Source organism: Takifugu rubripes, chromosome 6 (assembly GCF_901000725.2).
Source record: "Takifugu rubripes chromosome 6, fTakRub1.2, whole genome shotgun sequence".
NCBI lineage: Eukaryota > Metazoa > Chordata > Actinopteri > Tetraodontiformes > Tetraodontidae > Takifugu > Takifugu rubripes.
Genome location: NC_042290.1, coordinates 9,912,279 through 9,926,329, shown reverse-complemented (window position 1 = coordinate 9,926,329; position 14,051 = coordinate 9,912,279). Strand labels below are relative to the sequence as shown.

The window sequence follows — 14,051 nt, the reverse complement described above, 5'->3', positions numbered from 1 at the left end:
CTGAAGAAGACGCTGTTGTTTTGAGCTGTGAAGGGTGGGTCCCACGCTGCGGCCCATGAGCAATTCAATAAATAGTCATTAAAAGATTTTAAGCTGCGCCTCAAAGGGTTTTTTTTCTTATTTAATTGGGAAAAATTGCAATTTTCACCAGATTTTTTATCATCTGAACAGGAAGACCCGCAATATAGCTCAATAAGCTAACCCAAAGCATTGTTTCCTGCCTCAAAAGAGACGAACTATTCCCCAAAAATTGTAGCAGTCATTCTGTAAAGGGGGGGGGGGTGGACAGACAAATGTACAAGCATGGAGTCATACATATAGATCCTGGTATAAATGACACCTGAAAGAACAAAAGAAAGCCTTGGAACACCTGAAGAGACTTCAAATGACATTACCCCGTCCTCGGATTTCAAGAGGCCATCTAATCTCTCCTCTCCCTTTAACCATAATGCACTTGGAACAAATGTGGCAGTCAAACAGAGCAAAGTGGTCAAACAGAGGCGGTTTCTGTGTGCGGACAGGCGGAGGGTGGAAACACAGGTGCCCTGTGTCCGAGCGGCCTATTAACCACCACACAGGCCCTGCAGGCAGGAAGCTACTATTGACTGGAAGACATCAAGAAAAACGCACCTCTCAAAGCACACACATATTCAACACTACACACACAGAGCGGTGGATAAAATCTAGCAGGTATCAGGTACCGCCCCGAGGGAGGGGGCTGACCTGTGGAACACACACAGCTGATAAAAAAAAAGCTCATTCCGCAACACACACATCTGGATATGGATTTAAAACGCATTCCTGTGTGTGTTCGGTGAGATAAGAGCGGCAAACACCCGCGCCGACGTCGGAGTCTCGCCGCACGCCGACTCAGGTTCATCCCGCATCTTAAAAGCTCCCAGGATCCGAACCCGCCGAGTGTTGTCAGGGGCGGGAGAGCATGTGGAAGAGGAGAGGCCAGAAAGAGGTCATGCGTTGAAATGCCCTTAAGCAAGGCACTTGCTTCAACCCTCTCAATAAAGGACTCTTTTGCGTTAAAAGGGGAGAAAAATGTCGATGGGCTTTAAAGGGTTTCTGCTAATGAAAACCGAGGAGCGACTCACGTTCCGAACTTCTCGTGGGAACAAGCACAAATAAAATAATTACGGCGAATCAGAAAGAAGTCAAAGGAAGAAGAAAACGACACATTTAACTGTTTTTGACAGTGTGAAAGACCTTTAAGATGATGGTCTGAACGCATCACTGGGTGTTGTTGTTGCCTAAATACAGGGATTTAGCACCCCCCCCAAAAAAAAGAACACAAAAAAATGTAGCTTTTTAAAGAAGTGTAATGTGTTAGAACATTTTTATTATTTTCAAATTACAGTTCATATTTCAGTGACCTCTATGACCTCTACACTGTCGGGGTTGTGAAGAAGGAGAAATTTATGTACATTTCTGGACGCATTGATATCTTCCTCAGTTCCAGTTGTGGGTTCTCAGGAGGAGACGTGAGCCAGAGAATCCACACGACTGAAGGGACCTCAGAGTCTCCAAGGTTTCTGGCGATGGAGAAAGAGACGAAAAAAAGGAGCGGCTAAAGCGCCAGGAGATGGAGAAATGGAGGGTTTTTGTAGATAAGAGGGTGGAAACAAACAAGTGGAGCGTGCGAGGCGTCAGCAGCAGATGGAGAAGGCGCGTCAGCGGGAGGAGCAGAGGCAAAGGAGCCAGTTTACCTTGTTATCCTTAAATCACTTGAGTAAAAGTAAAGATTAAATCGGAGCTGTGTTGTGACTTTTATTTCCCGATATTTCAGTGTCGGCTTGAAGGGGAAGAGCACCCAACACTAGGAGCAGATATGCTGGACGAAGCCCATAATGATCACAACTTGAGCTTTTGCCTTTTTAATTACCCACCCAGGCCTGACTGAGCTGCACAAAGCTCAAGAATGGAGTAGCGCAGACGGAACAAAAACAGGCCGGCTCCTGGGTAAGTATGCCCTCTGAACCAAGCAGCCAAAGCAGCCCCCGCTGCTCCAGTCGGTCATTAATGTTGTTGGAGAGGAGGAACGAGACGGCACTCCAAAACAAGGCCACCGCCGCGACCACTGAAGTCATGGTCCGCAGGCCATGTGAGAAGAGCTTTGTGTCGGGGGGGATGAGGCCGGCGCGGCCAGCACTTTAGCCCAGATTAAACATTTGGGTTTGATCTCGGGACGCGGGAGTCCGAGAGCGTGCAGGTTAGCAAAGATGGCGTCACCTTTCAGCAGCGGCGCCTGTCTCTCAAGGCCCCCGGGGGCCGCCTGTCAATCACCTGGCCCATCCGTCACCTTCATCTGCGGCATCTGACTTTATCTTAATGAGCTGTTGTTCTTCCTGTGAATGAATGGACTCTTTCCACTCACAGCACAAAACGTTGAGCATTGTCACGCTAATTAAGCGGTGAAGATGATGAGAGAGAGAGAGAGGGAGAGAGAGAGAGATTAGTCCCACTGACAGGGGCCAGATTTTGTTGTTTTGGGTGTGTTGTGCAGCAGTCAACCTGGCCAAACACATGTCTGGCACACACACACACACACACAGTTGGTATAATCAAATAAGAACAGCTTAACTTTTTAGCGTTTGATGCGGAGAACTGAGCCTGAGATGGCTGCTAGTTAAATCTGTAAAATATTTTACATCAAAAGTTAAAATCAAGACTCACAGACCAAAGTCAATAAAAAGAGAAGCTATGTTTAATTTTTTTTTTTTTCCCTGCAGAGGAAAACAATACTTTGAAATGAACTCTTCATCTGGAAAACAGCAAAGCAAACTTCAGGAGCACTGACAAAAAAAACTCACAATTTATATACACAGTATTTGAAACAGTAAAAGTGCCATGAGGATTCTTTTAATACAAATTTAAATTAGCTGACAACACATGTCACGCGCGCCCTGAGATCTGCTGTCAAATATCGCCCCCTAGTGGTTGATATTTTTGAGGCACCTTCCCACGTTTAAAAAAAAAGTTTCTTACTTCAGCTTTTGCTTTCTCCACAGTCTAACAAAACGAAATAAATTAATTCCGAATATTAATAACTTTAGAATTCCCTGAGGTTATACTATAAAAGTGCATTAAAACAGAGAGAACCTTTCAAGCTTCTTGATTCAAACGGGGAATGATGACCCTGCGGTAAGTCCTCCGCTCTGAGATGTTGCGCTTGACTTTGATGACTGTCTGAGGAGGCAACTCTGGCAGAGCAGGGCTGGAGTGAGACTTTGTCAAGCCCTCCTCCTCGTCCTCCTCTCCCGCAGCATCGGCGCACGCGGCTTTGTCAAACAGGCTCAGGTTTGTGACGCTCAACGCGTCTTCAGCAACGTCCGCCTTCTTCACGCTCTTCCAAGCCTCCAGCACTTGGATGTAGATCTCATAGCGACGTATCTGCGGGGGTTGTAGACATCCAGTCACTATTCGGGGGAACTTTTGCAGTTTTTCATGCACAACGCCTCGATTACCTCGTAGTGAAGGTACTCTGCCCTGATCCGATGCTCCTCCAGCTCCTTGGCTTTGGCTTTTTTGCGCTCCGGAAGGTTCTTTTCCATGTATGAGATGTCAGCCCTGAAGGACTCCAGCATTCCCGAATGAGACTGAAGCTGACGATCCTGAGCACAAATGAGCCACAGCTTTTTGTCAGAGCTAAAAGGAGTCAATCTGACAACATTGAGGTGGATGCTACTGTTTAAATTAACCCCTCAGAAAGCATTCATAATTCAAAATAGCAGCACTGAGAGCAATATGAGCTGATACCAGAGTGTGAGCAGACTGCAGGGATGGCAGGATTGGCCTGAAGAACCTTCTCTGACTGCCCACGGCAGCTGGAAACGGAGGCGAGGACTGAAGAGCTGAGACCAGGTTGATGCGGCTGATCCAGGAGTTCATCTCCACTTTGCTCCTGAGAAGACAACAGTCCAAGATCAACTCGCTCGCTGCTTTGCACAGATGCCTAAAACTGTCGCTGCGGCTGACTTACACGGCCTGGAAGAGGAAAACCCGCCAGTCGGCTGTCTGCAGGCGGAAAACATGCGGCTTCTTGGTGTAGTCGGATGCCGGCTCGGCCAGAGAGTGATGCACACTCACCACCTCCTCGTTAACTGGCTGATCCCTCCGATAATCCACCTGGCAGACACGAGAAACCCCGAATCCCACTCAGTACTCTATCGCTGCACAGCGGGGAGAAGATTAAGCAACACTGAGCTCCAGACCTTTTGCAGGTAAAGAACCATTCCTTTCACAACCCCATGGAAAGTCCTCCAGCCTCGTTTACCCCAGGGAACTGCCAGGCAGCGGGCAGAAGGAAAAGAGTAGTCAAATTCAAAACCTCTATATCTGTTGTGTGAAAATGTAGGGGATTGTTTTAATATGACACAGTCTTATTTACTGCAGCCGATGCCCTTATTTCCAGTTACACGCAACAGCAAGTGGGCAAATAACCACTGGGAAAAAAACAAAAAAACAATGCCGCTCGTCTCACTCACTGCGCTTCCCGTCAACGTCGGCGTGGAGTTTTCTATGAAGCAACCCCTCTTTGATCTTGGAGGCCTTTTTGTCATGGGGGACATCCAGGAAGGGGTTGGCCATTGAACGCCGCGGAGCGTCACTTCCTGCGTCTTCATCCACTAACATCAGCTCCCCTTTGTCGCTGCACATGCAGAGATTAAACATGTGAAGGCTATTTCATAGAAACACGTCATGGTTCAGACACCTGCACTTACACTGCCCACTCCAGCGGCTCGCTCTTTATAGAATTGTAAAGGCTCTGAAATAAAGTCAGGGAGATCATTTTAAAGAAAACCTTCCTGCAGTGACACGACGTTGCTTTCCATGAACCAACCAATGAACTTTCTTACTTTTAAGAGGTCTTTGCTGAAGTTGGTTCCTTCATTCATCCCGTCCAGATTGGACACAAACTTAGAAGAGGACATGGACTTTCCCACATTCTGTTAAAAACCCAGACGTAAAGATAGATCAGCCACGTCAAAACAAACTTTAAGATGTCAGTACATGGTCTAGAGACACAGGGAGCGCCCACCTGACCGTGCAGGTCGGTGTTGAGAAGCATCAGGGCGCAGGTGAGAGCCAGCACAGCCCCTGAGGAGAGAAAGAGACCAGCGAGAGTGGCGCATCTGTGCGTGAGACACCCGTCTTTGGCCAGAACGTACCAAAAATCACCTGAGGAGGAGTAAGAGTCGGGGTTGCACTGATGGAAGCGGCAGGCGAAGTGCTGCAGGACGCGCTCCCGCTCCTGAGTCTCCCCGATCAGCACCACCACTTTCAGGAACGACCTGGGAGGAAAGGACGGCAGCAGCGTTTTACAAGCGCGTTTTCGCTGGAGCCGCCCGCGACAATCATTCTCACCTCAGGGCGCCGTCGAGGGTTTGCCCGGTAAAGTCAAAGAATTTCAGGTATTCCTCCCCGACAGCACGACTGAAGTCGTTACTAGAAGGGAGCAAAACTCTCTGTCAGCAGGATAAAGTGACATTATTGCTTTAATAGCAACATTACGCCGTCGCCGAAGCAACCAAAGTAACATCATAAAATAGTGTTCGGTGAATTCAACTTACTCTTTGTCCAAGTGCTTCACCACGTCCACACGCTGGAACCCGTCCAGGTTAAACAGCCGTTCTGCAAGTCGCCGGGCCATCGCGCTGTCCACCTCGCGTCCATTCGCGTGAGGTACTGGCGTCTCAGCGGGTTTCGCCTGCTCCTCATTGGCCAGAACCGTGTCTGCCGAGCCTCCCTCGCTGACTCCTTCGACCTGATGTGACGTCGCGGTCCGTTTGTCCTGACTGAACTCTTCCTCCGCCGTCTCCGGCGTGGCCTCGCTCTCCGCGGGCAGCTGCTCTGTTATTTCAGGCTCATCTGTCTCCCGCGGTTGCACAAGCTGCTCCGGCAGCGTCGCCAGAGACGAGCGGCTCGTTTGCTCTTTCTGCTCCGACGGCTCCGTCTGCTGCTCGGCTTCCACGGCCAAGTCTGCGTCTTCAGGTCGGGCCGCCTCCGCTGCCAAATTCACAATCTCTGCTGATTGTTTTAAATGTTGCGGCGGCTCCACGGCTGCAGAGAGGGGCTCCTTTTCTTGCATCGGCCTGTCAGTCATGTGGATCTCATCAAAGTGTTCGGGACTCTCTGGGGTCTGCGGGTCACACGTGTTACCCTCCAAACCCCTCTCCTCCAGCGGGTCACACGTGTTACCCTCCAAACCCCTCTCCTCCAGCGGGTCACACGTGTTACCCTCCAAACCCCTCTCCTCCAGTGGGTCACACTTGTTACCCTCCAAACCCCTCTCCTCCAGCGGGTCACACGTGTTACCCTCCAAACCCCTCTCCTCCAGCGGGTCACACTTGTTACCCTCCAAACCCCTCTCCTCCAGCAGGTCACACGTGTTACCCTCCAAACCCCTCTCCTCCAGCGGGTCACACGTGTTATCCTCCAAATCCCTCTCCTCCAGCGGGTCACACTTGTTACCCTCCAAACCCCTCTCCTCCAGCAGGTCACACGTGTTACCCTCCAAACCCCTCTCCTCCAGCAGGTCACACGTGTTATCCTCCAAACCCCTCTCCTCCAGCGGGTCACACGTGTTATCCTCCAAACCCCTCTCCTCCAGCGGGTCACACGTGTCACCCTCCAAACCCCTCTCCTCCAGCGGGTCACACGTGTTACCCTCCAAACCCCTCTCCTCCAGCGGGTCACACTTGTTATCCTCCAAACCCCTCTCCTCCAGCGGGTCACACTTGTTATCCTCCAAACCCCTCTCCTCCAGCGGGTCACACGTGTTACCCTCCAAACCCCTCTCCTCCTCCCGTGAGTCTTCTACTCCTTCATCATGCTCAGTAACCACCACAAGTTCTCCTTTCTCCTTTGCAGCCTCACACTGATCCACATCCTGATCCATATCGTTCCAGGTTTCTGGCTCTTCACTCAGTCCTGTGGGATCTTCATGTGACTGCTGGAGTATTTCTAGGTCCTCTTCACCCTCGGGGCACTGACTTTCCCTATTTTCAGTAATGAGCACTGCGGCGGCGTCAGTCTGTTCCGCCACAGCGGAAACCTCCCTGCAAAAAGTGAATGAAATGGGGAAGTTTAGAATCCAGACCACACGACAATCATGATTTACATAATCTACCAAAGATAGAGCGTCCTGACAGCCTGGGGTGATTATCTTAAAGGCCAAGTACATGTATTGTAATTAAAGCCGTTCTCAGACACAATCAAAGTGTAATTCTGTCAGAATGATCCAAGTAAATGTAGAATTATGTCTCCTCTCCTCGTTATTATTGTTAATTTACTGTGACATTTACTGTTCCTGCTCCTGAGACTCACCCTTGATTCACACAGCTGCTGAATTCTGACTCTCGTTCTTCCGCGTGAGTGAGCTCCGGTACAATCGCCTCTTCTTCCTCGTCTCCTTCCTCTTCAGTCCCGGATGAAGACGGCTCTTCCTCAAAGTCTCCCTGCCCAGTCAGCAGAGTACAGGGCTCCTGCTGCTCCTCCTCCAGTTTTAAATCTACGAAACTGCCATCCTCCGAGCCCTCGCTCTGCTCTAGGATATCGGCGAAGTCTGCGGTTTCCACAGGGCCCGAGGCTGTCGAGGGCTCCTCCTTTACGTCCGACTCCCTACCTAAAACGTCTAAAAGGACATTATCCAGTTTTGCTGTTGGCCAGATAGAAATAATGAAGTTTCCCTTCTACCCACAAACGAACTGATGAAATGAAAAAGCCAGCTCGGCGAGACACGTACCGTTATCACCCGGCAACAGCTCGTGTGGTGAATGTTCCTTTTCCTGTGCTGTCGACTGTTGCGCATCTGCAGCATCACATGGCTGGAAGTTGCAACACAAGCGCATGAGTTGCTCCAGAAAACAACTCAAACAAGTCAACATGCATCATCATTCTGGCGTTTACACAACCATATGTCCAAACTTACGGGGTGAAAGCCCTACCGGCTGAGGTCCAGTGACGTTGTGATTCCCATGGCTACGTCCCCCTACCTATCCTCAAAGGATCCAAGCAGGGAGCTTTGTTTTGTTTAACCACTGTTTATGACTATATCTTGCCTTAGTCTCAGCTACATTCTTTGCGTTCTTTAGTCTGGGTCTGAGAAGCACTAGGGAACATGTGAGCGTGAAGATATGATTAGTTTTACTTGAGGTTTCTGACAAATAGTTTTATAAGATCAAAAGTTTTAACGTGTCACGCTTGAGTATTCGACTCTTGCTTTTACCACATTCGTTTTCCATTTTTGGACCTGTTTCCCCCCCCGCGGTCGCTCAGACACGTGTCTGTGAAGGGGCGAGCTACAGTAGCAACGAGGAAAAGGGACAATAAAAGCCTAAAGCCCACCTCTGAGTCGCTTCCTGTCCTCTGCAGAACCGAGTTTAAAAGCTGCAGATCGATCCTCCAGTCTTCCTCGCTCTCCTCCTGATCTTGTGGAAGTTCCGGAGAGCTGCTGCCGCCGCTGACCTCATCGTCCATGTCGGCGTCAGTCACGAAGAATGACATTTCAGTGGCGGGATCGGGCACATCCCACTGGACCATGGCGGAGGAAAGTCGGGGGCTGGTGCACGTCATGGGGCGCAGCGGCCATATTATTTGCTCCCACTCCTCCGTGTCCTCCGTGGGCTCTCTGTCCACATCGGCCGGTTGGTCGTTCACAGGATCCCACGAGTCTCTCCGAGGCTCCGCAGCGTCCCGAGAGGAGGGAAGGATTTTGTCGTCCATCGCCGCTGTGGCACGTCCTTTTTTTGGGGTGATTGTGGTGAAATCGGTTGTAGCTGTGAGTGACGGATGGCTACAAAACTTCCTCCACTGCAGGATGACTGAGGATCATTTTGCAAGAGCCGGAACATGTGAACAGGGAAGCCCTTTACAACGTCAAATGGTGCCGCGGACGGATCTGCGACGAGACAAATGCACATAAAAAACATACATACAGGAAGAGTAGTCGTGCATTTTGTCGTAAAAGCGCATTTGAAAGGAAAATCTGACATTTTCAGTGAGGATCAGCTAAATAACGACACTATGAGCCGTGTACAAGCACAAGAGCAAATATGGAATTCATTAAAAGTTGCACTGACATATGAAGGCAGTGGGCCACAGAAGTGAAATAAATTAAAAAACACAAACAAAACAACTTGAAAGCCTAAACCAGGGGAATACTTACATCTACCAAGCAAAAACAGTCCAGCAAAAGCTCCTTCTGCGTTAATACTTTGACCTCCTTTCAGTGCAGAGATGCAGTGCGACGCTCATAACTAAAAGTACCTTTTTCTACTTCCTGACCACAGACAGTTAGAAGGAGAGCAGTGGAGGGTAGCGCCGATTCAGTTTAACTGTGTGTTCCCTCCTCTGTTTATCCTTTATCTCCACGCTGCTGTGTGACACCGCGCAAAGGAACCGCATGTTGCCAAAACACAGCAAGGGCATCTCTTCCAGGAAGACCGAGACTATGAACAGAACGTCAACAGCTAAATATTAATCACATTATGAGGAGCAGTCAAAATATCACTCACGTAATTGAGCACATCATTTCTGTCTGACTCTCTGCAGCCTTAGCCCTTCTTTCTTTGGTATTCTGTAAATGTTTCTGTCGGCATCCGGCCCAGAATTTTACCGCATTTCCTTTTGTGGGTGCTAACTTCTCAGTTCCTGTCAGTCTGCTAGATGATTGAAGAGCATTATCTGTGAAGGCATCACCCTGAATGTTCTAAAATATTTTTAAACAGACTAAACTTCTATGTAATAACCCCATCCCGGTTGTGATTAGTGATTCCTCGTTGAGGGAAATATTGTGTGTTTCACATGATAACACCATGCTGAGGGTTGATATATGCAGTGTTGTTGATAACAACTGTAGACCTAATAGACTGATGATGGAAAAAAATCAAAACGAATGTGTTAGGAGAAGCAGAGAATGACAGGAAAGGGTTTACACCAAACAACCCCTGGATGATAGAATGATTGAAACAACAGGAAAGGACAAGTACAAGACTTAGAGGGTGCAAGGAAGACGGCAACAAAGATGTGCTCAGATAGTAAAATAATGTCAATGTTAAACCACGAGTGAAGCTGAACCGTGTTAGACTTCACACAAATGAGTAGATTTTCAAATGTAAAGCATGACTTACCCCCTCCAGGGTTTTAAAGCAGCATCATATGATCAGCCTTGTGGGAGGAAAGGACAGCTGGCTGCGTTATACTGGGTATAAAGAGCTGTGTCTTCTCAGACATATTCACCCACACACACAGACACACACACTAGCATACAAATAACCCTGACTTCAGTAGGTCTGAACCTGCAGCACGCAGGGGGAAAAAAAACCCAACTTCCGCTGTCTTTAAACAGAGCAGAGCCGAGTCTGTGCTCTTGCATAAAAAAAGCACATGCCAGAATCCAAGTTTTTGGACTTGAAAGTGACCTGCTTCGTCTGCTACTTGTCCATTAAGGATCAGATCAAGATCAGACTTGCATCTGCCTCAGACCCTGCTCGTGTCTCAAGACATGGCTGAGGCTGACAGGGGAGAGGGCGGACTGAAAAATAAAGCTGCAGAGAGGCAACAAAGAGGAAGAAAAGACACATTGTGATTGGCAAATGACTCAAGACCTCAGAGATACCTGAGCGGTCTGGTTCCACACCCACAGGCCTGAAGGCATGCAAGCAAACACATCCAATGGGGGAGTGCCTCAGCTTGGTTGCTGCAACAGCAAAGAAGCGGTAAAACCAGATGGTACTCAGAGCCAGTGTGCACAAGGTGCACCTCTTTCTATTTGCTTATTGGCTTAGCATCTACCTGCAAGGTAACTAAAAACAAACCTCATATTCCTGAGCTGCAAAATCCTTGGAAAACACTTGCTGATGCCTCAGATTAGGTAGATACGAGTAAGTACGTACGTTAAAACAACAAACGTAGGGATTTTGTTAAACTTTGCAACAGTTATCTGATTATTTAGCATAATTAGCCCATTAACTATTAGTCCAAACTAAATTAACTGCAGCATCTTAACGTAAATTACCCCACTGACAGCTACTATTGAGATAGATTGATAAATAGTGGCGGTAATAGCTCCAGTATTGATGAATGACCATCTTCAAACACTATGAGGGCGCTACATAAATTACAGTGTCGCTATTAAAGCATCGCTTTTACCTTACCATTGATATGGGTGTCCTTGTAGCTGTTGGAAAGGTTATATTGGCAGACGTAATAATGTTCGTCGTGACGTTTCCAAATAACTTTAGTCCCTCTGTGCTCATTTGTGTCAACAGTAGTGCGTTGCAGCGCCACTTACCTGCTGTTCTTCTCCGCGCCGTCAGGGGGCGCAATGCACCTGTAAGTCGTTCAATCAGCTGGTCGCTGTCGTCATTTTCATGCGACGCTCTCTGCTTTGTTTGTTCCGTACACGCAGCAAAGCTGCGCACACCCACCTTTGTCCACATACTTTAAACCGTGAACAAACATCTGGGGAGCTTGTTTGTGTTCCCCATCGCATGACTTGAGATGGCCAAGTCGAGTGATTTGAAATTCCTGCTGGAATCGTCTCTGAACGAGATTTTTAAAGCGACAGTCAGCGACATCCTCGACTCAGTGGACCGAACCCTGTCTGAATACCAGGGCACAATACAGAGGATGGAGTCTGAAAATGAGGACCTAAAACGGCTGCTGTTTGCACAGAGTAACCCTGAAACCGCTGTGAAAGGTATGATAACATAGACTTTCAGCCATTCGCGCACTCGATTCCTTTTTGTAGAAGCATCCCCTGCATTTAGTAAATAAACCCTTATATGTTGATCTGTACAAAGGAAGAACATATAGATTCGACGGGTATTAATAATCACAATCCACGGAAGAGCAACCTATTCCCAGTCAACTGTGCAATGCCTGGGTGATGTGGGGTGTACCAGCAGAATGGCACTGTTTGTTTGGGTAACTAGGTGACCATGTTCTGCATTATTCTAATTATTTTCATCTTTCTTAAGCAGAAACAAGTGAAGAAGATGTAGATGACAACTGTTTTGGCTCCGAATGGACCAGTCACCCCAACACCTCCACCCAGGGCAGGTTCAAGATGTCCATTTGCAGCAGTGACAAAAAGAGCTGCAGAAGGAAGCACAAAAACAGGATGAGGAAGAGCACATCTCCATCAGCTTTACTGTCAACCGAACTCATGCTAGAAAAACCTTGTCTGAACGCCACAGAGGTATGCATCGCTACCCAAGACATGATATCTGTCAAAACAGAGCCTGATATAGAGGAAAGCGTTGCCATCGACCTATCGCAGCCGTTGCCCCTTCTCCACATGCCGGTCAAACAGGACAGCACAAGTGTTACTTATGAGAGCCGTGATGAATACATGTCTGTGTCGCCGCCTGGAGGTTTGGAACCAGACGCCAGAGATGACGAAGGTGAGCTCAAAGTCACTATTGTCTCTGACACGTATATGCGGGAGGGGCACCTGATTAAAGATGAAGAGGAGGGGCAGGATGCGGCGCTGCGGCGGGACGATGCGGTCACGCGAGAGTTGGCCTACAACGCCGGAGCCGAAGGTGCTGGAGGAGGAGCAGGCCGGCGGGTGGAGGCTGGAATATCAGAGGAAAGCAGCTCTCCTGCTGAAGAGCTTTTGGAGAACAGCGACAGCGTTCTGCAATGCCCCTCATGTCCTAAAACATTCGGCCAGGCGGCGTTACTCAATGTCCACATCAAGACTCACAACCGGGAGAAGACCCACATTTGTAGCTATTGTGGGAAGTGTTTCAAACGGGCCGATCTTCTCCGATCCCACAAGCGGACCCACACGGGAGAAAGACCATATAGCTGTAACATATGCAGCAAAACATACGCCTATCCAAGCCAGCTCAAAATCCACAAGCGTCTCCACACCGGCGAGAAGCCTTATTGCTGCTCACACTGCGGGAAACGCTTCAACGAACACAACCAGCTCAAAGTCCATTTGCGGACTCACACCGGAGAGAGGCCGTACAGCTGCCAGGAGTGCGGAAAGACCTTCAGCAACGCGGGCAACCTCCGCATCCACGAGAGGATTCACACCGGCATCAAACCGTACTGCTGCACTCAGTGCGGCAAACGCTTTAATGGCTTGGGTGACCTGAAGACCCATTACAGGATTCACACCGGCGAGAGGCCGTACAGCTGCGAGCTGTGCAAGAAGACTTTCAGCCAGGCTGGTCACCTGACCATACACATGCGGATGCACACGGGCGAAAGGCCGTACAGTTGCAACGAGTGCGACAAGAAGTTTACGGTGGCCAGCAGCCTCAAGCTGCACCTGCGGACTCACACGGGGGAGAAGGAATACTGCTGTTCGTACTGCAGCAAGAGCTTCAGCAGGTCTGGTCACCTCAAGAGACACGAGCTGGTCCACACCAAGGAGAAGGTGTTCCTCTGTAACCAGTGTGGGAAGACCTACACTGACCAGTCCTCTCTTAAAAAGCACCTGAAGGTGCATGTAGCCAAGGAGGGGAAAGCTCAGAGTGAGACTGAGAGCAGTTAGAATCTTGGAGAGGGGTCACCAAATTAGTAACTCATAAGCATTTAACGTAAATCAGTGGTAACATTTTGCCTCTGTTGGAGCTTTAATGTGGACTTATAGCTCATCTATGAGACTATTATCTCATGCATTACAGTGTTTAAAGCACCTTAATTTCAAGGCTTGCATAGTCAAAGATCTGATCTGGGTAGGTTCAGATGTTGGCATATTCAATAGGATTGGTTTTATTTATATTTATCTGTTCTCATAAAAGTTAGAGAAGACGGGACCTAATGAAGAGCCGTTTTAAATAACTTTTGTTGTGACTTTGACTTAACAGTAGAAATAAAGTTTCTCACAGGATACAGAAGGAAATATTGTTTATTTTGATGCTTCTGCACATATTTATACATGACGTAATGCAATTTGTAGTAATTAAATAGCCAAACATATTCAATGCTACGGTCAGCAGATCCCATCGAGTTACGGTCATGTTTTATAATATCACTGCACACTTGGCAGTAAAAGCGGAATCACCGTGCAATAAAGCTTT

General features: G+C 48.4%; 2 protein-coding genes across 9 annotated transcripts; one reads left to right on the top strand and one right to left on the bottom strand.

The window, feature by feature from the left end:
- Nucleotides 1-2,691: 2,691 nt before the first annotated feature.
- On the bottom strand, nucleotides 2,692-10,515 carry LOC101061263 (PH and SEC7 domain-containing protein 2). 7 transcript variants are annotated; one of them, XM_011604840.2, is made up of 17 exons: nucleotides 10,140-10,515; nucleotides 9,176-9,458; nucleotides 8,356-8,908; nucleotides 7,754-7,835; nucleotides 7,336-7,666; nucleotides 5,580-7,067; nucleotides 5,374-5,454; nucleotides 5,188-5,300; nucleotides 5,048-5,106; nucleotides 4,866-4,955; nucleotides 4,731-4,774; nucleotides 4,494-4,657; nucleotides 4,221-4,291; nucleotides 3,989-4,134; nucleotides 3,766-3,910; nucleotides 3,474-3,620; nucleotides 2,692-3,399 (listed from the first exon to the last, which is right to left on the bottom strand). In XM_011604840.2, the coding sequence occupies exons 3-17, from the start codon at nucleotides 8,731-8,733 to the stop codon at nucleotides 3,112-3,114; spliced, it is 3,627 nt and encodes a 1,208-aa protein (XP_011603142.2). In that variant the 5' UTR covers nucleotides 8,734-8,908; nucleotides 9,176-9,458; nucleotides 10,140-10,515; the 3' UTR covers nucleotides 2,692-3,111. The 7 variants fall into 7 exon arrangements, with proteins under 7 accessions (XP_011603142.2, XP_029693829.1, XP_011603144.2 ...); XM_029837969.1 differs by lacking the exon at nucleotides 10,140-10,515 and having other exon boundaries at nucleotides 5,580-6,684; nucleotides 6,802-7,067; nucleotides 9,176-9,503; XM_011604842.2 differs by lacking the exon at nucleotides 9,176-9,458.
- An 856-nt stretch (nucleotides 10,516-11,371) lies between these two features.
- On the top strand, nucleotides 11,372-13,873 carry LOC101061037 (zinc finger protein 3). 2 transcript variants are annotated; one of them, XM_011604838.2, is made up of 2 exons: nucleotides 11,372-11,710; nucleotides 11,994-13,873. In XM_011604838.2, exons 1-2 carry the CDS (start codon nucleotides 11,512-11,514, stop codon nucleotides 13,520-13,522), a joined length of 1,728 nt encoding a protein of 575 aa, XP_011603140.1. In that variant the 5' UTR covers nucleotides 11,372-11,511; the 3' UTR covers nucleotides 13,523-13,873. The 2 variants fall into 2 exon arrangements, with proteins under 2 accessions (XP_011603140.1, XP_011603139.1); XM_011604837.2 differs by having other exon boundaries at nucleotides 11,991-13,873.
- Nucleotides 13,874-14,051: the final 178 nt, after the last annotated feature.